Source organism: Geospiza fortis, unplaced genomic scaffold, assembly GCF_000277835.1.
Source record: "Geospiza fortis unplaced genomic scaffold, GeoFor_1.0 scaffold78, whole genome shotgun sequence".
NCBI lineage: Eukaryota > Metazoa > Chordata > Aves > Passeriformes > Thraupidae > Geospiza > Geospiza fortis.
The window spans coordinates 5020121-5045484 of record NW_005054339.1 but is presented as its reverse complement, the minus strand read 5'-3'; the positions used below and the strand labels follow the sequence as shown (position 1 = coordinate 5045484).

The 25364-nt window shown below is 35.9% G+C and overlaps 1 protein-coding gene across 1 annotated transcript in view; it reads left to right on the top strand.

Annotated features, from left to right (window-relative positions):
* Positions 1-25364, top strand: part of DNAH12 (dynein axonemal heavy chain 12) — a 57844-nt gene that overhangs the window by 14431 nt on the left and 18049 nt on the right. The window contains exons 19-51 of the mRNA XM_014307608.2: positions 117-317; positions 1374-1568; positions 1800-1921; positions 2042-2324; positions 2928-3047; positions 3436-3592; positions 3813-3985; positions 5308-5460; positions 5863-6102; positions 6547-6792; positions 7095-7214; positions 7921-8030; positions 8664-8847; positions 9591-9731; positions 10635-10718; positions 10802-10990; positions 11651-11770; positions 12546-12734; positions 13393-13544; positions 14242-14380; positions 14467-14633; positions 15697-15952; positions 16141-16440; positions 17149-17327; positions 18886-19078; positions 19198-19359; positions 20666-20860; positions 21654-21787; positions 22010-22172; positions 22623-22703; positions 23543-23719; positions 24098-24229; positions 24658-24747. Coding sequence (XP_014163083.1) covers positions 117-317; positions 1374-1568; positions 1800-1921; positions 2042-2324; positions 2928-3047; positions 3436-3592; positions 3813-3985; positions 5308-5460; positions 5863-6102; positions 6547-6792; positions 7095-7214; positions 7921-8030; positions 8664-8847; positions 9591-9731; positions 10635-10718; positions 10802-10990; positions 11651-11770; positions 12546-12734; positions 13393-13544; positions 14242-14380; positions 14467-14633; positions 15697-15952; positions 16141-16440; positions 17149-17327; positions 18886-19078; positions 19198-19359; positions 20666-20860; positions 21654-21787; positions 22010-22172; positions 22623-22703; positions 23543-23719; positions 24098-24229; positions 24658-24747 — 5547 coding nt within the window. The remainder of the gene's footprint in view (positions 1-116; positions 318-1373; positions 1569-1799; positions 1922-2041; positions 2325-2927; positions 3048-3435; positions 3593-3812; positions 3986-5307; positions 5461-5862; positions 6103-6546; positions 6793-7094; positions 7215-7920; positions 8031-8663; positions 8848-9590; positions 9732-10634; positions 10719-10801; positions 10991-11650; positions 11771-12545; positions 12735-13392; positions 13545-14241; positions 14381-14466; positions 14634-15696; positions 15953-16140; positions 16441-17148; positions 17328-18885; positions 19079-19197; positions 19360-20665; positions 20861-21653; positions 21788-22009; positions 22173-22622; positions 22704-23542; positions 23720-24097; positions 24230-24657; positions 24748-25364) is intronic.

Below are 25364 nucleotides of genomic sequence, written 5' to 3'. Positions count from 1 at the left end.
AATTTGTGCTGCTAGAGCAAAATAGTTTATTCAGCTAGATATGCTTATATATTGAATTAGAGAGTTGGAAAAAAAATAATTCAGTGACTAGACCAAGCTATTTCCTTTTTCAATAGGAATTTTCCTTGGAGAAAGCAATGCATACCATGAAGGAAACCTGGGATTCAATTTCCTTCACCACAAATGTGTATCGTGAGACTGGTATTCATATTCTGTCTGCAGTGGATGATATTCAGGCTCTTCTTGATGATCAGATTATGAAAACTCAGACAATGAGAGGATCACCTTTCATTAAACCGTTTGAGACTGAAATAAGGGTACAATGAGTACTTTTTCAACCATTTTTATTTGTAAGATAACTGTAGTGCAATAGTATAGTGATTGTATTACAACTTTATTGTTTGAATTGTTAACAAAATGTTTTCATTGATTTTTCAGCAAGAATCTTTTGAGTCATAAGTCATACTTACCTTATTACTGTTTTGGAATTCTCTCTTCCATTCAGATTCAAGTGTAACCAAGAGAACATGATCATTTTTCCTCATATTTTTCCAAATCGCTATTTCCATTAGCCTTGCTTCTTAATAACTGGAAATAGTGTTTCTATTATTGCTAATAAGAACATTTATTTATTTATTGAGTTTTGGACTCAAATTTTGAACTACAGTGTTTTCCTCAGGGCAAAGCAAGTTCTTGATGGCTGGGAGAGTGTTTTTAAATCAGGCCTCAGAGCAATGATGGCAGTGCTTTACACTTGCCTTTGAATTTCAGGGCTAGAGTAGTCTTTGTGGTGCTAACACCATGGCTATTGACAGGAGAGAAGCTGGTGGAATTGCTTTGCAGTTACTCTCCCCAGTTCATTGTTGGTTTATGTGGGAAATATTTAGGCTCAAGCAGGCTCAGTGAACATACTTACACTTTACTGGCAGCTTGCTCCAGTGGTATCTGCTATTGTCCTGATTTGCTGGATATCTCCTGTGAGCTGAGGTGGCTTTTCTGGTATTGTGTCCCTGCTGCCATTCAGCTAAAAGAGCCCTTGCTGTGGGGAGATGAAATAGAATTTATCACTGGTAGACTCCTGGCTATTGCTTAACAATTAAGTTGTTGAAAGTTCATAGCACTAAAGTGATAAATGCAGTTTGGAAAATTAATTTCCAAGTGAGTAAAAATTTCTGAGCTCCTTTGGCCATCTATATATGTGGAAGAACTTACACTCCTAAATATTTTTCTTTCATTTTGTTTATTGGTAGACTTTTTTTTTTTCTCTCTGGGAGCTGGAATACCACAATGTCTACCTTTCCTGGATTTGTTGTCAGATTATCATAATTTGTCTCATTAAATGTCAAGTTAACATTCCTTAAACTTTTATAAAGGAATGGGAAAGCCGCTTGATTAAAATTCAGGAGAATATTGATGAGTGGCTCAAAGTGCAGGCACAGTGGCTGTATTTGGAACCCATCTTTTCTTCTGAGGATATTATGCAACAGATGCCAGAAGAGGGACGGCAGTTTCAGACTGTGGATAGACAGTGGAGAGAGATTATGCAGTTTTGTGCTGAAGACCCAAAGGTAAGGGAAATGTCCATTCCTGACAGGAAGCAGTAGCTTCTCTTGTGTTCTTTTTTTCTGGGTGGAGGTGGGAGAGGATGCTTAGTTTTCAGAATATATACAGTGAACTACGATTTCAGTTCCCTAGGTTTTCAAGAAAAAAAGTTATGTTGTTCCTTATTTGAGTAATTTCTACTGTTTGAAATACTTCATTTATAGCTGACAGTTTGCACATGTAACCTGTTGTTACAGGTTCTTGCTGCTACTTCCTTTGAAGGATTAACAGAGAAGCTTCAGAAATGTAATGAACTTCTTGACAAAATCATGAAAGGGCTTAATGCTTACCTTGAAAGAAAACGTCTCTTCTTTCCCCGGTATGATGAGCTTTGGTTATTTAAAACCCACAGATTCTGAATGGGGCTTTTTTGTTGGGAATAAGATCAGTCTTAAAAATAGCTTGATAATGCAGTTGTATATTTTTTCTAATTTTTTAGCTTCTTTTTCTTGTCTAATGATGAAATGTTGGAGATCCTATCAGAGACTAAGGATCCTCTTAGAGTTCAGCCTCACTTGAAGAAGTGTTTTGAAGGCATTGCTAAGCTGGACTTCCTTCGCAATTTGGATATTAAAGGCATGTGTAGCTCTGAAGGGGAGCGTGTGACACTGGTTTCAAACATTTCTACTTCTGAAGCTCGAGGTGCAGTGGAGAAGTGGTTAATTCAAGTAGAAGATGTTATGCTGAAGACTGTACGTGATGTAATTGCCAGATCAAGAATGGTATGGGATTTACAATAATTTAAGAACTGTAGCACCTATCTTTGTTTTGTGGCTGTCTCTTGGCTTTCTAAAATTCTTCCTCAACACAGGAGCTGATGAAGTCATGTGGCCAGGACCAAGTTAACATGACATGTATTTAATAGGCCAGTGATATATATTAGAGTTTAGTTTGAATAAGATGCAAGTAGTTTTCTTACAATACTGGATACAAATTCTTCTAAAAGTTTCACAGCAGTACTATTTTACAGGACATCCAATGTAATAGTTCAGGTTTCTTATGAATTAGAACTAGAACACTTGTAATATGCTTGCTTCCTCCTAAAAGGAAATCATTAGACAGAAAATATTTCTTTGTATGAAGTTAACGAGTTGGGAATATTTCTGTAATATGGAAGGATAATTCTAAGAATATTTAAAATTATTGGGTAAAAAATTGTGAACCTAAGGGGAAAAGAGCATTTGAAGCTCCATTTGGACATTGCAAATAGGAAAATAGCATTCTTCAGCAAGGAATATTAACAGGATTACATTATAAACTCCTGTATTACATTGCTGTATTTATTCCCAGACACTGTGTTTGTATGATGTATGTAACTCTTTCAGGCTTATCTAGAGACTGAGAGAAAGCGCTGGGTTCTGGAGTGGCCTGGCCAAGTAGTGTTGTGTGTGTCTCAAATGTACTGGACAAGTGAGGTACATGAAGTTCTTCTCCATGGGCCCAAGGTACTGTGTAATGCATAATTTGAAAAAAATCTTTCTTAGTGTTTCATTTCAGCTGCTGTATTTTGCTTAATCAAACAGTTTTTTACAATTAAAATAAAATTGTAAAAATTTTGAGTGTTGTGTTTGACATACATGAATTTATGTACAGTGATTTATACCTTTCATTCAAGTACTTAAATATTCTTATTTAGAGCAATCATAGTTTAAAATGTAGCTTTGCAACATAAATGCATAGCTGTGGGTAAGAGAGAATTTGATGAAAAACCATGACAATATAAAATGGTAACTTAATAAGCAACCTCTGTTAAGATATCTAGTCAACATGTAGAAGTCTGGAACACTTGAAACTGTGATATAACCAGTTTAAAATTTACCTTTTGTCTCCTAGGGCTTAAAGGGTTACTATGATACACTTCAGCTTCAACTTAATGATATTGTAGAGCTGGTGAGAGGAAAACTGTCAAAGCAAACAAGGATTACACTGGGTGCCTTGGTTACTCTTGATGTTCATGCTAGAGATGTCATCAAGGAAATGATTGGAAGTGGTAATTATATTTGAAGACGTTTTTCTTAACACGTATTTAATAAAAAATCATTAACCAATCAGATTTTACTACCTAAAACAGTACAGCACTAAGATGGGTTTGTGAGTATTTGGCTACAAACATCAGCATTATAATTTCACAGCTGTTTTGAATTTAACCATAATAGAAAATCCAGCTATCTACAACATCTTTTATGATTGCTGTCAACTCTGTTTGTCAGGTGTGCAGAATGAAACAGACTTTCAGTGGCTCGCACAGCTGCGCTATTATTGGCAGAACGAGAACGTTCGCGTGTGCATCATTAACTGCAATGTGAAATACGCCTATGAGTACCTGGGCAACTCCCCCCGCCTGGTGATCACTCCTCTCACAGACAGGTGCTACCGCACCCTGGTACGAGCTTCCTCCTGGGACACTGCAGATTGTACTTACTGTGCTCTAGTACTGCTCACACCGGTCAGGCAGCCATCCTTCTGGGGCTTAGGGTTCTTGTCACACTCTGCTATTTCTGCTAGAATGAGGTTTGTAATTTCTACAGAATGTTAAACATGAAAATCACTCATAACCACAAATCTGGACAGCGCACCAACCTGACTGAAACATTAGCGTGTTCTTCTGTCATGGTTTTGCTTTTTTAAAACACACAGGAAAAAAAGACAATATTTGATTACTGTAAAGATTATGAGAATGCAAAGTGCTTTTCTGATGTTCTGGGGCTGCTAAATTAAATGGAGAAGGAATCACTTGTGATCACACTGTTCCTAAGATTAGTACAAGTTTGGCCACTTTTTAGTACCCCTGCTCTTGGCAGAGGTGTTTATTATTGTACTCATTTATCCTCAGCTAACCTGACAGCTGAAAGTTATCAAAGTCATCTCAGATACAGTTTTTCTCATTATCAGTTACTGCAGTCTCTTTGCTGGAGTATGATTTCAGGTTTTGCTAGGCACATGTGGTGTGGCTGTAGCTGATGCTTGGTATCTGTTTGTCAAAACATCAAGGTGCATTGGTGTGAGAGGGTGATGCAGCTGGTAGTCTGTTTTGGTTTTAGGCTCACAAGCCTTGAATCAGAGCACAGCAGGTGGAAGCATGGCATTCTGGCAAATAGAAGTCTTGTCCTTTGCCCGCCAAGATCTTAATAAAGTATTCCCAGGACCTGTCAGTCAGTACACATGTGGCCCTGTAACTAGGCCACATATGTATTGGACTGTGGATTGGACTGTTTGCTTAAAGTCTGCCACTTTTGTTTTCTGTCAGTTTTCCTCCTACTTCAATGGAGAATGGGAAAGAATACTGAATAGTCAATGGAAGGCACATACATCAAAGGGGGATGGTGTGGGAAAGAAAAAGAAAAGAGGAAAACAATATATTAAAGGACAGATGGAGAGAAAAGAGTAACAACAAGCAACTGCAACAAATTTAATTTGAAAGGTGTATCTAAACAAGAACGGAAAGATTGGGTATAATAAAGATTGAGTAACCAATCATGGTCATGATGATTATAAAGCTAAACCCTCTGTTAGCATCAAAATGAAATTCTCTTGCCTATTTTTCCCAGCTGTAAGTACATTTCAGATGCTTTTTAATGAGGAAAACCATAACTTTTATCTTCGATAAAATAAGTGCATGAAACTATCAAGTGCAATTTAATTTTTCCATTTTCATTCAGAAGAATTTCATACAAATAATTTCCATAAACTATTTCTGTGCTTTAGATTGGAGCCTTTTATTTAAACCTCGGTGGTGCCCCAGAGGGTCCAGCAGGAACAGGTAAAACGGAGACCACCAAAGATTTGGCTAAAGCTCTTGCTGTTCAGTGTGTTGTCTTTAACTGCTCTGATGGCCTTGATTACCTGGCAATGGGAAAGGTAAACAGAAAATAAATATATGTTGTATTTTATTTTTAGCATGAAAATTTCAGGGTCCCTGTTTTGCAGACACAAATAGATGTGGCCCCTGTGTTCTGCTGCCCTTGGATGCTATATGCTATTCTCTACATGTTTTGTTTTCTGTGCTTTATGAAAGCCTATTCAGTTTCTAATTAAAACATGAAACAAACAAGAGTTCATGGGATTGGGATCTTCTGATTTAGCTTGCTTTAGAGTCAAAACTTTGTTCTTCAGTACATCAGTGATCTATGATCTAAAGAGGTTTAAGCATTATTATTGCAATTGTATTTTTTTAATCTATTAAACTTCCTACATTATATTCTTAGTTTCTTTTGAAACTTTTCTGTTAGCAATATTATTGATTTCTTTCTTCATTTGCAGTTTTTCAAGGGTTTGGCTTCATCAGGTGCCTGGGCATGTTTTGATGAATTCAATCGCATTGAACTGGAAGTGCTGTCTGTAGTGGCACAGCAGATCCTTTGCATCCAAAGAGCCATACAGATGAAGCTAGAAACATTTAATTTTGAAGGAACTGAGCTGAATCTTAACCCCAACTGTTTTATAGCAATTACTATGAATCCAGGTTATGCAGGACGTTCTGAACTTCCAGATAATCTGAAGGTAAAATAATAAGATGCATCTATGACCTTTGTGATGATAGTTTTGTCCAGGTGAGCTGTTTCCATGAAGAGGCTTTGCTAACTGAAAGCAGAGATAGTGCAGCATGAGGAGCACACCAACTGCAGATTGCTGAAAGAATTCTCTCACTGCCATGGACCACATTTCCTTTCTGCTGGATGTATCTGTGCAAGGGGCAAATGTCATTCTGGCATTCATGAGAGGGTGCTGAGGGAAAAGTGCTGGAGGCACAGTGTCTTTTCTTAATGTACTGCATTGTACATTAAGATGGATATTGGTCGTAGCTCAGGTTAAATTCCTAGGGAGTCTTAAGCTGCAAATATTGATGATACTGTTTTGTGGTGGGATGAATACTGTAAAAGTTCTGAATTGCTTTCCATTCCTATATTAATTATTTGAAGATGTTTCTTTGGGTATGTATTCCAGGTTCTTTTCCGAACGGTAGCCATGATGGTTCCAAACTATGCTCTGATAGCAGAAATTTCCCTCTATTCCTATGGGTTTTTGAATGCTAAGTCACTGTCAGTGAAGATAGTCATGACCTACAGGCTTTGTTCAGAACAGCTTTCCTCTCAGTATCACTACGACTATGGCATGCGGGCAGTCAAAGCTGTGCTGGTGGCTGCGGGGAATCTAAAGTTAAAATTTCCCACAGAAGATGAAGATATATTGGTGAGTTCCCAAGGGAATATTTGTTTAAGGAGTTTCATAGATATATCCAGTTCTAAGGTCTGAAGGCAGTTCCAGCATATCTTGTCTCATCACTGAGCCATGTTTTATAGTTTGTGAAATTAAGATAATAAAATACATGCTGCATTTTCCTGGGCTGTTCTGATGATTGTGTGGTTGGGCTTCTTATCAAAGGCCCCATTTAATGAATTCATCTTTGTTACATACTAGGTTATTTTAATTGTTGAACACCTTATGCTCTGTCTCTTAATGAGAATGGCAAAATGTGTATTTGTTTCTTCTAGCTTCTTAGATCAATTAAAGATGTGAATGAGCCCAAATTTTTGTCACATGATATACCTCTGTTCATGGGTATAACCAGTGATTTATTTCCTGGAATTGAGCTTCCTGAGGCAGACTACAATGTAAGTACTCCTCTAATTTTTCCTTGGTCATGACCATTGTTGATGTTCTGTGGTGATTTGCTTTGTAATCAGTTGCAATTGATGCAGTGAGGTATTTCAAGATGAGCAAAATTGCTGAATGTTTGTAATGAAACTTTGTAGCAAAGGGAATTCTTTTATCTGTGCTGAATATAAGCCACATCTGAGTTCCCTTACATTCAGAAGAGTTGTACGTTACAGATTGGGAACTGATTTGCACATTTACCAAGTTTTAGGCTTTCTGTTTTCTTTCCTAATTATTGGACATAATTAAGTGAGATAAAGGTTTGTGCTTGTACTTTATTTTAAGCAACACTTGAAACAATCTTTGAAGGAGAATGGTTGGAAAGGATGAGTATGTTGGAAAAACCAAATTGGATTAGTTTTTAAATTTTCAGTAAATACTACGATCTTGAAAAAAGTGTTTGATTCTGAAGCACACTGCTGGTTTCCTGAGGGTGATATGCCTTCTCCTCAAGATAAAAATTGTAGTTAAATTCTGTTCTAGCAAATGAAGTACAGAAGTGGGAGTTTTTTCCTCCAAGAGGTTTGCTATATTCTGACTAATACAATTTTAGTTATTAATTAATTTGAAACCCTTTCTGATGAGCATAAACTCTTCTATTGTCGTGCAGGACAATAATTTAAATTGTAGCAGGAATAAGATTATGATTTGTTTGGATTTTAGGATTTTCTGGAATGTGCCAATGAGTGTTGCACTCAACATAATGTCCAACCTGTACAAACTTTTATGCAGAAAATGATACAGACCTATGAAATGATGATTGTTAGACATGGGTAAGGTTCTCATCACTGCACTATCTTTTGTTCTAACTTACACTGTAGCAGTAATTTATATGAAGTTATAGAAGGTTTTGAGGGTGGCATAATATTCCTCTTCATTCCAATCAGCTTTGGAACAGCTGATTACTGATACTGCTTTTTCATGTCCCAAAATTCTTGTGGATGTATGTCTGTGGAATTGTACTCTTCCTGATATCAGAAGCACTTGCGCATGTGTAATGATTTTAGGTGCTGATGCCAGTATGGTGAAAACTTAGGACTGTAAAAGCTTATTTCTATTAAAGTATTAGTTGTCAGATCTGTGCCATTTTATTCCTAGCTTTTAATACAGAATAGCAACTGGAGGAAATATATACAATATGACATGAGCTATATGATGGTTAATATTCAGCTCATCAATTAATCTTTTCTGTAAGATTGTGCAATCATATTTGCATGTGCAAATAAACTGAGTTTGTGGAAAAGATGTTTTTTATGTTCAAAGAAAATTTACTTGCTTCACTTTTTGAAAATTAGGTGAAAATTAGCTTTAAGCTGTGTTTTATACTGTTGGCCTTCATGTGATCTGTGAAAGCCTAAATTGCAAGACAGATTTATTAATAGCAGGAATTTTTTTCCATCTAACAGCTTCATGCTGGTGGGGGAGCCATTTTCTGGGAAGACCAAAGTTCTACATGTATTGGCAGATACTCTGTCTCTTATGAAAGAGCGTGGTTATGGTGAAGAAGAAAAAGTCATTTATAGAACTGTAAATCCAAAATCAATCACTATGGGCCAGCTTTTTGGGCAGTTTGATCTGATATCCCATGAGGTAATGCATATTTTAAAAGTAATGTTTCCTGTAAATTATGTTTCCTTTATTATGGATAGTAAAGTCTTGAAGTCATAATATTATGATTTTAAACACAGATGAGAACACAATTGTAAATTTTATTTTAACTAATACTTTTGTAGCCTGTTTTTAATTAGGATGTAAAAACTGCAGTACCATGTGTGTATGCAGTTACATAGGTTTAAACATGCAAAAATAAAAAAAGCAATACCATTTTGAAGGTCATTGTCCTCTTATAGTTGCATCCATGCTAGGAAATCATATCAAACATAATTGTATTCATTTTTCTGTCTATTCTTAACCAGTATAATCAAAGTAATGCAAAAACTCTCTAGAAAAATCTATGAACTCATGGGTTCCCAAGTGTGAAACTTAGGTTTAGAGGAGGAACAATATGAAGCAGTAAATGTGAAATAGTGACTCTGGAGAGAATTAGGGTGATTCTGGGGAGAAACAGGTGCAAGACAGGGCCAAAGCATTTCTAAGATTCAGTAAATTTAATTGCTGGTCCTTTTTCTTATGGTATTTTTTCAAGTGGAATTTTTTTTTTAAAATTTGCTGTTGTTTTAAGACCCTTGGTGAAACTCTGAAGTTAGATGCTGCTCTCTGCAGCACAAGAGGAGACCAGTTAAAAGTGAGGGATAATGGAAAGCCAAGGAAGGGTTTCTGTGGCTGGCAGCTCAGGTTGAACTCTGTGTTTTTGTCTCACTCCCCACCGGCAGTGGACAGACGGGGTTGTCGCAACGACCTTCAGGGAATTCGCGCTGGCCGAGACCCCCGAGCGCAAATGGGTCATCTTCGATGGCCCCATCGATACCCTGTGGATAGAGAGCATGAACACGGTGCTGGATGACAACAAAAAGGTAGCAGTCAGTGAAAAATGCCTGAAGAAAATTATGGGACATTTTGAAAATATTCTTCTGTGTATAAAACCACAAATACAAACTGCAGTGCCTGACTTCTGAGAAGAGCAGGTGCAAGATGGTGTTGGTGACAAGTCATGAGCTTTTTTTTTTATTTTTGATTGAGGTTTTTGTTTGTTTTGTTTGTTTGTATTAGAATCATAATAACGATATCAACTCATTGCTGAAAGACATGAATTATGTAGCATTTCCTTAATACCATAATGTAATTTTCTTACAAAATATTCTAATAAATAATTGAAATTTAAATGTCAAAAATTACAATTAATTTTGTGTTATAAACCCCATTATTTCTAAGACTGCACAAGCTTAGACACCTATATTTCAAGACAATCTCAAGATACAAAGGGTTGCATTTTCAAAAGAATGGCTTCTGAAGGCAAAATTGTAACAGCACTTTTGTGAATGGGCCCTAGGAATCCCAAAGAAAATATAAAAAATAGACACAACATTTGAACTTTTAAGTTCTGTATGATAATGTGTCAAGGTACTCAAGCTGGACTCCTACTTTAGTACAAAAGGGTAGCGTGTCTCCAGCTGGAATGCTTCAGTATAAGCAATAATAGCTGCAGGTATCTTTTGTCCTTTCTTCTTGTCATATGCAAGATTGATTGTAATGAACCTACTGGTAGGTTACTATGGAGTACTATGGTTTAAGTGAAGAATTGAGCAAAAACTTGATAAGAATCTATTGATACAAGTAGTTAAACATTTTATGTAGTTAACCTTACCTTTGATTTTACTTGATTTTGCCAATTTTCATATAGAACTCCCCTGTGATAGGAAGTGTAATTTAATACAATTTAAAAAAATTATTTTGCATATTATTTTTTATCTTTCAAGCTTTGTTTGATGAGTGGCGAAGTCATCCAAATGTCCCCTCAGATGACTCTAATTTTTGAAACTATGGATCTTTCCCAGGCATCAGTAAGTTTTGTATTTAATGAAAGTATTAAACAAAATTTAGTCTATTCAATGCACAATAAAATGAGTTTACTGTTTTTCCTTAGCCTGCTACAGTCAGTCGTTGTGGCATGATTTATTTGGAGCCCTCTCAGCTGGGCTGGAGGCCAATTGTTACCTCTTGGCTGAGTAAACTGCCTGAACCTCTGAATTCAGAGGAACATCAAGGTCTTCTGCAGGGACTTTTTGATTGGTTGGTACCACCAGCGTTAAGAGTCCGTCAGAGACAGTGCAAGGTATTTTTTGTTATTTTTTCCTGCAGTAGTTAGTGGCCATTTCCATTCTGTTACCCTTGGTAGGAGGTGACTGTTCTCTCGTGACCAAGCACGGTTAGAATGAATATGTAGCTCTTGGGACCAATGTGAAAAGTTAAAATGAGAATGTCAGCTAAGGCTTGAAACCTGATCATAGTTTTCATCTTCTTATTTTAAAAAGTAAAGTATGAAAGTAAGTATTTTAAAGTATTTAAAACACTGATTAAAAAGTCTTCCCAAGAGAATTTTGTACATTTTTTTCTTTAAAGCTCTCATGTTGCATAAGGAAATACTTTTTTTAAGTTTTAGAAAAAATATGTAGTTCCTTGCAAGTTCAGCGTGACATGCTCAGAATTTTGCTCATGTTTTGCTGTAGTTCCTTCTGTGGGTTTTATTTTGCTTTAGGATGTTTAATTGCAGTGTTCACATGGTAGCCATGAACATGGTTAATGAGCTAAAGGTCTTGGCATTTCAATGACTGAGGAGGGCAAATGATCTTCTGAGTAAAAGTCAGTGTAAACCTTGCCTTCTAGTGTGTGTTTAGAATTAGCCAGTGATCTAATTGTTTTAGTATTTTATCTCCAAAAGATAAATTAATTAAAAGTATGTAAAGTATGACATCCAACCTTTTGAATCTCTTAGGAACTGGTTCCCACAAGTGAGATCAATGTTGTAGTAGCTCTTACACGGATTTTTGAAATGTTGATTTGTCCAGCTGTGGAAGAAGATCCCACCAACAAAAGCATCCGTGCCTGGATTATGGTTGGTTTTTTAACATGGAGAGAAATGTGTATTTGTTTCTCTATATGCTGGTTTTCAAAACAATTTTATTAATCAAAGTAACTTTAATTTGTGAATAAGAGACATGTGAAACAATTCTACTACCTTCTTGCTCTCTCTCCCCATACTGTGGAGGTACCCAGATGAGATGGAAGTCTTACAAGTGACAAATATGATTAAAAATATTACTCTTTTTCCAATTAAATAGGATAGTGTTTTTATTAAATGTGCTTTTTAAGTAATGAGGAAGTTAGCTAAATCAAAGAGTCTTCTTTCTCTTAAAGGAAATAAATATTCATGCAACACTGATTGGCTTGTTTGTTTGAGCAAAAATTTCTATGTAAGAGGGTTTTCTGACAGTTATATTAGTTGGATCCTCTGTCTGACCTTATGTAATTAGTCTTATGAAAAACTGAAGAAAAGAGAATATGAAAGTAGTTATTTAAAATTAAATTATAAAATTCCTAGATCCCGGTTTGTCATTAGGACTCTTCTCAGGCTTTGTCATCTGACATACTACTGCAGTCAGTGGCCTTTATTTTTTGTTCTCTCTCTTTTTCTGTCCTTGAGTAAAATTATTTGTGTCTTCTGTCTACAGTCATATTTATAAATCTCTTTAGGCCAGGGGTATTCAAGGGCAATTGCTAACATTCCTCTGCTTAACAATATTTTTTAGAATTATGTTTGTTAATCAGACCGTACAAGGTTCATGTAACATGTCAACTTAGATACAGTTACTAACTTTTTGCCTTTGCAGGGTTGTTTTGCTTTTGCCATAATCTGGTCCATTGGTGGAATTTGTGATGGTGACAGCAGGACGATTTTTGATAATTTCTTGAGGGAAACTTTGTCTGGGGAATCTGAAACAAATCCTGTCCCAGAGAATTTGGGAACATGGGAGTGTCCCTTAGAAGAGAAAGGCTTGGTCTATGACTACGTGTATCAGGTAGGATTGGCTTCTGTATGCACTAAATAGATTCTTACAGTCCTAACAGAAGTAAAATGCAGCCAGGTGGGTTTTTTAACTGTACAAAGCCTGTTGGGTGTTGTGGAGTGTTGGTTGAATTAAATCCCACAGTACATTTTTAGTTTCTTTTTCAAATACCAGTGCACTGGCCAATTTTTTAAATAAAATACTAAGATGTACATTTCAGTTATATTTGTAATACTGCCACTGCATATTTCTTCTGTAACCCAAGCTCAGTTGACAGATTCAAATCTGTTTTTGTTTAGAAGGAATAATGTGGGCTGTTCAAAAGGAAAGCAGAATATTAAGCCCATAGGTAGTCTGTCTTGCAATTTTTGTTTATAGTGCCTATTAGACTGCTTTGTTTTGGGTTTTTTTTTGTGGTTTTCTGTAGATGTGGTTTTTTTGTTAGTTTTCACCAGACAAAGTTTTTAAGAAAACAAAGGTGTCTGAGTTTAGGTATGTACTTTAATTCCTTGTTAGTGAGGTAAAGCAAACTAAATATGTGAACTTTTGAAACATCAAATACTCATTAATTTGTTAAAATCCATTACTTTAATTTTTCTAAAGTGAAGTAGTAGAGAAAACCCTTCATATGTGTAACACCAATCTGTTCTACATATGTGTTTCTTCCTAGCTCAAAGGCAAAGTAGGTTGGGCTCACTGGAATGAATTTATTGAACAAATTAGTTACAGTGATACAAATGTGAAAATTCAAGATATCATAGTCCCAACTATGGATACAGTTCGCTATACCTATTTGCTAGACATGTTCATTACCCATGGAAGGTAAGTTGCTTCACTACAAATTTCTGAAGTGAAATTTGATCATAGGTCGAAATATCTCTTATTCTTTCCTTTGAGTTCATTGTTTTTATCAAACCCTCAGTTTATTTGGTCTTTTAAAACAGACATTTACTACAAATAAAAAAATCTGCCCAGAAGTCTGATTTTAGTATTTGTGAAACCTTATTACAGTCTAACTTTAGTATTTGCAGTCTGATGATGAGCTTAGGACAACCCAAGAATTGTTGCACCCTCTTTCTACTTTGGCAATTAAATACATATTTTAGGATTTCTTTTATTATTAATCCTATGAAAATCATTTATATTAGTCATGGTCAGATCATATAAGAGAATAAAATAAAAACTAGCCTCAGGTTCCAAGGCTGAAAGCTTTATGAGGTTTGAATTAATGAAAGGCCAATCTGGAGAAATTTACCTCCCCTGTTCATGTACTCCAACACCAGTAGAATGAGGGAATGAAAAATGTTTATTTATCCTCCCATTTTCTTGATGATGGAAGCAAACTAAAATTATGAGAGGGTTTAATGAATGTCTTAGAACACTTCAGTTTCTTCTGTAGGCAAGTAATGTTTTTGGAGGTAGAAGAAGAAGGGCAAGTTAGTAAAATCTTTGACTTCTAGCTGCTTTTAGTTTACAATGTTAGGTTTCTGCAGTCTTTGTGCTTTATTTCTTTGTGAAGACCACTGCTTCTAGTGGGACCAACAGGAACTGGGAAATCTGTGTATGTCAAGGACAAGTTAATGAACAACTTGGAAAAGGAGCGCTTCTTCCCGTTCTTCATTAATTTTTCAGCTCGAACCAGTGCCAATCAGACTCAGGTTAGTAGAACAGATCATTTTGGTCTCAGGAGATTGTGGACGTGAATATGTAATCTGTGTTCTGAGTGATCCTGTTTGCATTGCAGAACATTATTATGGCCAGGCTGGACAAGAGGCGCAAAGGAGTTTTTGGCCCTCCAATGGGAAAAAAGTGCATTATTTTTGTAGATGATATGAATATGCCAGCTTTGGAGAAGTATGGGGCACAGCCTCCAATAGAACTTTTAAGACAGTTCTGTGACCATGGATTTTGGTAATTATTTGAAATACAATTGAAAATTTTTGTTGATGTATTTGCTGTTACTTTTTATTCCCTTGAATTTTATTTTCAAAACTTTTTGAAGTGGTTTGTAAATGTTAGTGTAAATTTAGTTTATATAAAAATACACTATTTAAAGTTGAAGCAGCTTGTATTTTACTGTCTAAGGACTTCTCAGTTTAGGAAATTCATGATCAAATTAATTTTGAGTGTTTTAGAATGTTCTAGTGCTGAGCAGCAGAGTTATTATATGTAAGTAAAATTATTCATTTACACCTTGATTATTTTAACTTTTTTTCCAATGTAGTTTCTTGTTCTTTTTCTTTCTTTTTCTCCTTAGATTGAGTTGGCAGCTTTCTGTACATATCTATACATATGCAATTATATAAAACTTCTGATTTTATTTCTTATGTTGGCTTCCCCTATTATCCGTGTTTCTCATTCATTATTCAGTAAATTTTTTTTAACAAGGTCTCAAAATGTTTTTTTCAAGTTCACAGTGAAATCAGGTGTGATAATAGGTGTGAAATAAAATAAGTTGAAAGTCTTCCCTGCTGTTGAGGTTTTTGGCTTTGCTTATATTGGAAGATAGGAACAGGTGTTTTCGTGAGTCTGGATCATTCTGTGATTCCAGGCACTTCTCAAATACAGCTGCTCTTGTGACTCCAGGCACTGCTCCAATATCTATTACTCTTGAATAGAGATATACCTTGATATTTTACAGTTTTAATACTCAAAATTTCGTATCAGGTTTTACAGAACTCAGTTTAAACAAATAATCTTTCTTTCCAGCCAGGAAATTGTATGTTGAGTTTAACTGGTGCACAGTTAAAGGACTAGTTGGTTTTTTGTATTTTGGGGAGGAGGCATTGTTTGTTTTTAAAAAGATAAAATAGATAGAAATATATATTCTATTACATAATGCCCACTATGTTTATATATTTTGTTAAATACTTTTGTAATGCATGCAGGAGGTGGTCTTTCATATAGATGCATCTAAGGTGTAACAAATGTGTTATATCTGTATTTAAGTGTCACATGGCATTTTATTTTGAAGGTATGATTTTAAGGACACCTCTAAAATCACCCTTGTTGATGTCCAGTTGCTGGCTGCTATGGGGCCCCCAGGGGGTGGGAGGAATCCTGTCACCCCTCGGTTCCTGCGGCACTTCAACATCTGCAGCATCAACTCTTTCAGCGATGAAACAATGATCCGCATCTTCTCCACCGTCGTTGCTCTTTACCTAAAGATTAATGAATTTCCTCCTGACTTCTCCACAATTGGAAATCAGATTGTCACTGCCACTTTAGAGGTAAGAGGCAAATACCTTACTGGGGATTTCCTTGAATTTGTTCATTGAAGTTCCTTTGTCTCTACAATTTTGCAGTGTGAAAGGGTTTTTTGAGAAATAACATTTCAGAAGACATTTAGGAATCATGATAACAGTACAGTCAGTGTTACTTTTTTGATTTTGTTGCTCTCTATTGTTGTTATCTGAAGGTGTATAAGAAAGCCATCAAAAATCTTTTGCCCACACCAGCCAAATCTCATTATACCTTCAACCTGCGTGACTTTTCCCGCGTTATCCATGGCTGTTTGCTCATTAAGAAAAGTGCAGTTCAGAACAAACACGTGATGATTCGGCTGTTTGTACACGAGGTGTTCCGTGTCTTCTACGACCGTCTGGTGGAAGATGATGACAGAACCTGGTTGTTCAATCTAGTGAAAGATATTGTGAAAGAACATTTCAAAGAAGTATTTGATAGAGTTTTTGCACACCTGAAGGAAGGAAGCTCATCTGTGAGTATCATGTTTAACCTGTTGCAAAATAATTGCTTTTATTGCAAGTTTAGGACATGGGAGTTAATCATAGCTGAAATTTTGACGCAAATGCACCTGAAAGTTTGAGTTGAATTGGCCAAATGTCTTCATAAGGAAAAAAATGTAGAAATGAAAATTATTTGGGAGGGTTTAACTGTTGTACATGAACGTTCTTTTCAAAAAATATTACATTTAAAATGTGCTACTTTTCATTAAAAGAAATTTGTACATCTGCATCCTTTGATTGTTATTAAATTTTAATATCCAAAATGCTGTGTAGTTGTGTTATATTTTATGCCTTGTCTTCATTTTTTTGTTGTTGTTTGTTTTTGTATGTCCTTTGTAGTTGCTTTCAAGTATAGAAGAAATAACTTTGTGGTCTTAGCTGTCCATTTCATAATATACATCTGTATGAATTTGGTGTAATCTGAAGGTCATGATTATGAGACTGTTAGTGGCTATTTGAGCCAATTGTTTTCCAAGAAAAAATTAAGAATAGGTGGATAGCTCAATGCAGGAAGCATAATTTTGAGGGGGGTGTTGTCTGTGAATCAAAATATTTTGGAATGCTTATTCTTGTGTCTGGGGTATTTGTCTAAATTCTCCTTTGTTTTCTAAAATTACAATAAGAAATATATTCACTAAATATTAAACTTGACTTCATAATTTGCTGAATATTTGCCATAGGTAACAGAAGAAAACATGAGAAGTCTGTGTTTTGGTGACTACATGGATCCAGAACTTGAGGGAGATGAAAAACTTTATGTTGAGATTCCAAGCATTGAGGAGTTCAGTGATGTTGTGGAGCAGTGTCTGGATGAATATAATCAAACCCAGAAAACAAGAATGAACCTTGTTGTTTTCAGGTGTTTATGATCTGTTTTATTAAGAGCTTTAAGCTGTAGTTGATAATTCAGTATATTCAATTTTGTGGACTGTGGTTTTCTGTATGTCTCCTCTCCTTTTTGCATCCTTTATAGTGTTTGTGGTGTTACACCTTTATGAATGGAAGCGAACTGATTTTTTCTTTATGCTTCTCCTTTTTCTGCCTGGAAGTAAGTAATGAGAAGCTTTTCTCCTAAGGGGCTTTGAATATTTTCCTTAGTTGTTATAGAAATATTGTGCACTGAATCAAGTAGGTGCTGTACTTCTCCTAGGCTTCTGTCACCAGTGAAGATGGATGTCACTGGACTTTCATTCCCCAAGGACAAGCATCCCACGAGGGAGATGTTCATAATCAAAGCTGTCTGTCCACTCTGTTATGCAGCACAGCCATGCACCCAGCTGGTGCTGCAGCTAATCCTGTGAAATTTTAGACTCTGCAAGCCCTTATTGTTACTTTAACTTGTGATCATGCAGAGCTACGACTGAGAGAGATTGGGAGGTCAAACTCCTTCCTCCTCCCTGTTGCTAGAGATTACCACCTCTTCATATTTGCCAGGGTAACTTGACACGTCGATACTTCCTGAAGGTGATGAGGGTTACTTCAAACAGTTCTAGTAGCAGCTTATTTTAGTCTAGGTCATTTTGCCGAGCTGGATTTCTGAGAGCCTGTATGTACAGCTAGGCTCTCAGTTTGAAGAGCTGGCAGCCTCTAATCAAAGGCCACTTCCTAGGTGTAGGAGCAATATTGCAGTGACCTCCCTGAACAGAAGCCAGGAGAGCCTGTTGGACTGCAGCCTTAGAGTTGTCTCATGGATAACATCTGAATTTGTTTCTTTTATTTTTCTAACCAGTAAAAATAAACAAGAATTTATCTCTTTTGAAATGTTTGAAAGTTTTTTGGAGATTACTTTTAATAGCTGCTCAGCTTGCTTTAATTACCCCATGCCCTGTGTTTAAGCAGGGGATCTCCTATAGGCCTTGCTTCATATTCTGAGATAAATAATGCCTGCGTTTTGACAAGGACTCTCAGTAATGTGCAGATACTGCTTCCTGAGGATGTTCCAATGTCAATTCCACATATAAGTTGTAAAACAGTGTCAAAGGTAGAGGAAAGGGAGATGTTTGTTGATATAAACCGTGTTCCCTCAGTGGTTACTTTAAAAGGATACTAAATTGCTGTTCTTCAATAAAGTTAAAATTGGTAATACTGCTGTTATTTTGAAGTAGAGAATTAATGTTTTTCATTTCCTTTAACACGTTTATCCTTACAGTACTCCTGTTCTTACCTCTGCATGTTCTTTCTAGCAATTTGCAGTAATTTAGCTACACACGGATATTTGTATAATAGAAGAGTTATAAGTTTTACTTTATTTTGTGGTTCATGCCCACTCTCTTTCTTCCTCTTCCTCTCTACCCCACCCCACCCTGCATTCAGAGATTTGTTTTGGAGTTGCTACTCCTTGATTTGTTTCCCAGATTTATGGGTGCTTGGATAGCCATGTTTCTGCTCTTTGGGTAATCAGTGTGTTCCCACTGCAGGTACATGCTGGAGCACTTGTCTCGACTGAGCCGCATCCTGAAGCAGGCCGGGGGCAACGCTCTGCTGGTTGGGATGGGGGGAAGCGGGCGGCAGTCTCTGACCCGCCTGGCAGCCTTCATGGCAAAAATGTGTGTTTTTCAACCAGAGATTTCTAAGACCTATGGCACAAATGAGTGGAGAGAGGATCTCAAAGTGAGTATTAATAACCTGTCTACATTTTGATTTAATTTTAAAGAAGGAATGTACAGTTTTGTTTTGGGACATACAATTTTGTTTTGGAATGTACAATTTTAACTGTCTTGTATTTTCAGAGACTTCTGAAGAGTGCAGGTGTTCAGAGGTTGAAAACTGTATTTCTTATCACAGATGCACAAATTAAGGAAGAAAGTTTTTTAGAAGATATTGACAGCGTCCTCAACACAGGAGAGGTTCCCAATATTTTTGCAGCAGATGAAAAACAAGAAATTATAGAGGTACCTTCAGAAGCTCTCTTTAATTTCACCTCCCTTTTAATCTACTGGGTCAGTTCAGTGTGAAATGTGGCTTTTGGACATTTGCACTTAATTCTGTGACTTCTTTTTGAGACTTTTGATAAATCAACTTAGTAAACTTATGGAGTAGTTTATGCCAACTGCAAGCTTTAATTCTGACCTAGTGCTCTGTTCACAAACACATCAAGTTGTGCATGTAGAGAACTTGCATTGTTCACAAATACCCCGTGGCTGTAGTTATTTTTGTAGTGTATTGTGTAGGACAAGATTGTGCATCATAATGTTTTCATTGATCAGTGAAGTGCAAGGATGTGACATTTTTATTGAACACATGGCCTACCTTTCTCAATAGACTCCTACTCTCTGGGGCACTAGGGCATTGTTAGACAGAATTTCATAGTGGGCAAAGGTGCTCCATGACTTTAGCTCAGAAGTAAGGATGCAATGTACTCAGGCAAATTAAAAACAAAATTAACTCAAATCAGGCTTGGATTTTCACAATAGCAGTTGCAATTTGGGAGGGAGAGACATCAATCTTTGTATACATCAAGTTGGAAACAATGTTAGGAAACAATATTTGGAACTGCATGCTGTGCTGTCTCCCTATCTCTGTATGTTTTTGCTAAATTAAGTAGGTATGCTTCTAGTAGATTTTCAAAATGATTCTTAGTACACATACAAATGTTCTTTGTTACAATATCTGTATCACTTTATAGATGTTACTCCTGGTTTTTCTTGCACTTAAATTATGGAGCATGTTGATACCTGAATTCATGTATCTTTCAAAGAAGTTAGATTATAATTCTTATGATCTTTTTCTATTACTATTTCATTCTTACCCGGTATATAGTGGCAATATTAAAATACTATGCCTCTTTTCCAGTTTTATAGTTTGTGTGAACATATTCAGAGGGTATATGCTGGAACTTGGTAGCTATCCACAATGTGCCAGCTGGAGCAAAGTTGGTTTTTTATTCATTTAAATTTGCTCCCTCCAAAGAATTCTTCTTTTACTCTATTGTGACGATCTACTCTCTGTTGCTCAGAGCAGCAGATGATCATTTCTGGAACACATTCAAATGCTGAAAGGGTCGCAGATAAAGAGTGCAATCCTGTTCTCAGACAGTATTTACTACTTGTTCTAGTTTTCTACTTTATTTTGCTTGTTTCATTTCCACTAAAAATTTAATTTCCTGGTGATGCTACCATTAATAGGATTGCTCTAGGACTTCAGATGTGCTTAATGAGAATTCATGTAACATTTTTTATGCTATGTATTATTCCTAAGGGTGTTCGTGCAGCAGCTCAGGCTGCTGATAAAGGTGAAGAACTCAGTCCCTTGGCCTTGTATGCACTTTTTGTGAACTACTGCAAAGAAAATCTCCACATTGTGGTGGCATTCAGCCCAATTGGAGATGCTTTCCGCAATCGTCTGAGACAGTTTCCATCACTCATCAACTGCTGTACTATTGATTGGTTCCAGGTATGGGAAAATATTTATATTATTTCCTCCAAAATCTGCTTCAGCTCTCTAACACTCTATATTTCTAAGTGCCATTAGATTTTCTTTTATCTTCTTTGTAGAAGTACTCCTTGTTTTCCAAAATTTTAAAATTGCATAAACCTTTTCTGTAATGTTTTGGGATCTCTTTGATGTGTGATCTCAACATTTCTACATCTAAATAAAGTTAAATTTTGTTGCTACATGTTTCTGAAGTATGAATAGTCTTAGTTTGATGATGGAAATTTGTAATTTTATTACATAATGTGTATGTTTTAGAGGACTAGAGAAACCATTTCATTGTGACTTTAAAATTACCTTAATTGTGGCTGCCTATTAAGCAAGTCATTCATTGTAGGAGCGACTAGCAAATACAAATCCTGATGTTTATCAGTAGATCTTTTATAGTAGAGTAAAACTGGGAGATATAGTATCAATATTAGCAGTATTGCTCTCAGTAAAGCACAGTTAGCTCTATTGCTTGGCGTAGTGCTGATGCCAATTAATTTTTCTGCCAAAGGATGAATAGACACAGCACTGTTTGTATGGGATGTTACTGTGTACTTTGAGCTAGAAGATCAACCAGGAGCTGCCAGAAAAGATTGCATAGGTGCTGCCTGAGCTAACCAACCCTTTTATCAGTTCATTGTTCTTGAGATGCAGCTGGGACTAGTATGTCTCATTCTGCTGGTTTGGATGTTAAAACTTGATTTAACATTTGAAGACTGCTAAGAGTTGAATTTTACAAATACTTTCTTCCTCACTTCTCCCTCAGCCGTGGCCTGAAGATGCCCTTGAACGTGTGGCCAGTAAGTTCCTAGAAACACTTCAGCTCACAGACACTGAGCGCCAGGCAGTTGTGCCCATCTGTAAATACTTTCATACTTCAGTTTTGGCACTCTCTGAAAGGTCAGTCTGTGGCTTTTGCAAACAATCAGAAAGTATTAGGTGACTGAGTTCATTGCTACTCATTTATATATTAAAAGTTAACACAACTATTTGCCTTCATAAAAATTATATAAAATCACTGAAATTGTTAATTTCTATCAAACAGTTACATAACTTTGCTAGTGATAAACTAAAAAATAAATCACAATTTAAGTTACTCTTTCTTTTTTACTTTTTAAATAGGTTTTTACAAAGTCTGGGACGCCATAATTATGTTACTCCTACTTCTTATCTTGAGCTTATTGCTGCATTTCAGAGACTTCTTACTGAGAAACGAGACAGTGTAATGAAAGCCAAGAAGAAATATGTGAATGGGCTAGATAAACTAGCTTTTGCTGAGTCACAGGTGAGTCACCACAAATATGGAACTGAAATTAGGAAATGTTTGTCAACTGCGGGTCTTTTTCTGGAGAAGTCAGTCAAAAGTGCTACTTCAGATTTTGTTCGGCTCAAACTTCAACAGTAAAACTATGAAATGTATTTTGCAATTTCTTTCCTGCAAGCACAGAACTTGTGCTAAAGCCATACATCTCTAAGCATATATTGTTAAGTGGTATATGAACAGAGCTGTCATTTCCTTGGTGGTTAACAGGTGACTGTAAGTGATCATAGTTCTTAGAATTAGATATTGTATGTAGGAGATAAAAAGAAGTCTTGGGAATGTTTTGATTTGAAACTGAATGTTACATTAACAATCCATAAATTAGTCATTAGGTAAAATCTAGGTCTTAAAGAAACTGCTGGAAATTGTGCTTGACCCTTCTGGATCCCACCTGATTCTTTTGTATATGCATAGGTTGGTAGGATGAAAATAGAATTAATTGAGCTGCAGCCCAAACTGGAAGAGGCTAAAGTGGAAAATGCAAGCATGATGCAGGTAGAGTTATACAAATACAACTTTGTGGCTTTTAATGTAAGCACGTGTCTTATTTCACTGATGTGTGACTTTCAGAAAGTAGGAGCTGAATTGAGGTTTTTGAGCTCACTCCTTGTTTATAGAGGTTTCCAGTAATTCTGAAACTGGTTATTTATGTTTATAGCCTTAGAACAGAAATAAAATTTCATTCTTTATATAAAATACATTCTCTGGATATACAGTCATTGCCTAAGCTCCATGCTAAAGGATGTTAGAGGAACTTTCATGCTAATAGTGATTGATCAGGTTTCCCAAGTTGATTCACAAACATTGCAAAAACCTCAAGTAGTTTTTCCATGTGACCAGATATGACAAAACAAACAAGAACAGTTTTGCATGGTCTGTCTTTGCATGCATGCATATCTTTGCATGGGATTATATGATTGATTTAGAAAAGGATCCCGGGAATTTAGTGGGATTTCAGATCAAAAATCTTGGGTGTTTTGAAAATTCCAGTATATAAAAATATATCTAGTATGTGACTATTGCATCACCAAAAAAGCATGATTTAATTGATGTTATACACTTGTTTCTGATTCCTAAGTGTTTTTACAGATACAGTGATATCTCCTCTGCCTCTAAGAAAACTGAATGTCACTTCCCTAGAACTGCAAAGGGAGTTGGATAAAGGCTGGACTTACCTGTTAACATATTAAAATTGGAATGATCTTAACATAATAAAATGTTCAATGTTCCCTTTATATTTTACAGTATTCCTTAAGTTCTACAGTAGATAATTTCAGTTTATTTGATCATTCGTGGCATGATATAAATAAAGCCCACTCGTGGTTTTTCTTTAGATTATAGAAGTAGAATCTGCAGAAGTAGAAGAAAAAAGAAAAATTGTTAAAGTGGATGAAGAAATTGCTACAGCAAAAGCTGAAGAAGCTCAGGCACTGAAAAATGAATGTGAGAGTGACCTGGCAGAGGCATTGCCGGTCATGGAGGCTGCAATTGGTGCTCTTGACACTTTGAAGGCAAGCTTGATAGTGGGGCCCTGGAAAATGTTAAAAATAGACTCTGAAAATGTTTGGCTTTCTGTTTTGCCAGATCATTGCACCTGTGTAAGCAGTATGATAAATGATATTTTATTTGATATTTAAATGAAATTTTAAAAGCATAATTTTATTTAATCATTAGTTTACAGTTTATTAGCATTTATTTTTTTTTTTCCTCTGCATAGAGGATAGTGATGGATATTGTTAATCATGATGGTAACATTGTGTCATCCCTTCTAAAAGTCCTCTGTTACCACTTATGTTCATTGGTAATGGTGTAATAATTCCTCTTTTTTCTATCAGTTCATCTACTGAGCGCTGAGAAAGACATAATACTTCATGTATTTTTTATTTTAGCCTTCTGATATAGCAGTTGTCAAAACAATGAAAAATCCTCCCTCTGGTGTCAAACTTGTCATGGCTGCTGTCTGTGTCATAAGAGAAAAAAAACCTGAAAGAATTGCGGATCCTTCAGGATCTGGAGGCAAGGTAAAACAGCAGACAATAGTCTGAAATAAAAATGTAATTCATGTTCTTTCCAACACTTATCCAATAAACAAGATAACCCAAGGTCCATTAAAGTAGGCAAGTACTTATAGCCTCCACCCAGGATTTTACTGAAAACTTTCAGAATTCCTTATTTTCCAAATTTTTTAATGTGCCAGATTTAATTTGCTTTACACATTTCTGGGGATTGATAATACATAACTTCCCTGAAACACTGTTTACTTTTTGACTGAAAGTATGATTGGAAAGAAATGTTTGATCTGACAGAATTTCTGCTTTACTGGCATCTCAAGGAGATACCAGATTATCAGTATTAAATATTCATGAATTTTAATTAAATGAGGTTTGTAATTTTTTGTATGTGTATTTGTTTTAAAGCCTGAAAAAATATTTCCTACTATGTTTTGTAGATTTGGGATTATTGGGGTGTAAGCCAGAAAATGCTTGGCAACATTAATTTCTTAAAGGAATTGAAAGCCTGTTCTGAGACACCCATTCCGGTAAGGCTTTTTCAGTAATTTTTCCCAGACACTTTCTTGCAGGGAAAAAAAAATAAAATGAGAAAATACTTTATTGGAGACATCATTTGTCCAAATCAATCAGTTTCTTCTGAACCTGTGTCCTTTTAGCCTCATTTCACATATTCTGTTTTGGGAGTTGACTGGGGTTTTTCAGTGGAGCCATTTGATCCATGTCCAGCCTTCCTATGCCTTTTTCTTTTTTTGCTAGTTTTACTAGATCAACCACTTCTTTTTATAATTGACTGTCCATTGCTGCCTTTCTTAACATCTTTTTCTAATTGTATTATTTTTGCTTAAATGAATGAATGATGACAAAATGGGTAATATTTTGTTAATTATACTGGCAGATATACAGTAAATGCAGAAATGTACTAGCTATGTGACCTTTCAAATATGATCTTTTCTCCCAAAGTCTTGCTGTCCAAAAGTGTGATTCTTGCCTTTTGCTGAACTAACTGGAAATTGAATATGCTTTGTTCTTGATAGAATAATCTTTGCCCTGTATGAAACTGATCCCCAAAAGTAGGCACAAGTAATTACATATTGTATTACATCAGGAGAAATGCATTTTTATAATGTCCCCAAAGTTGTGTATT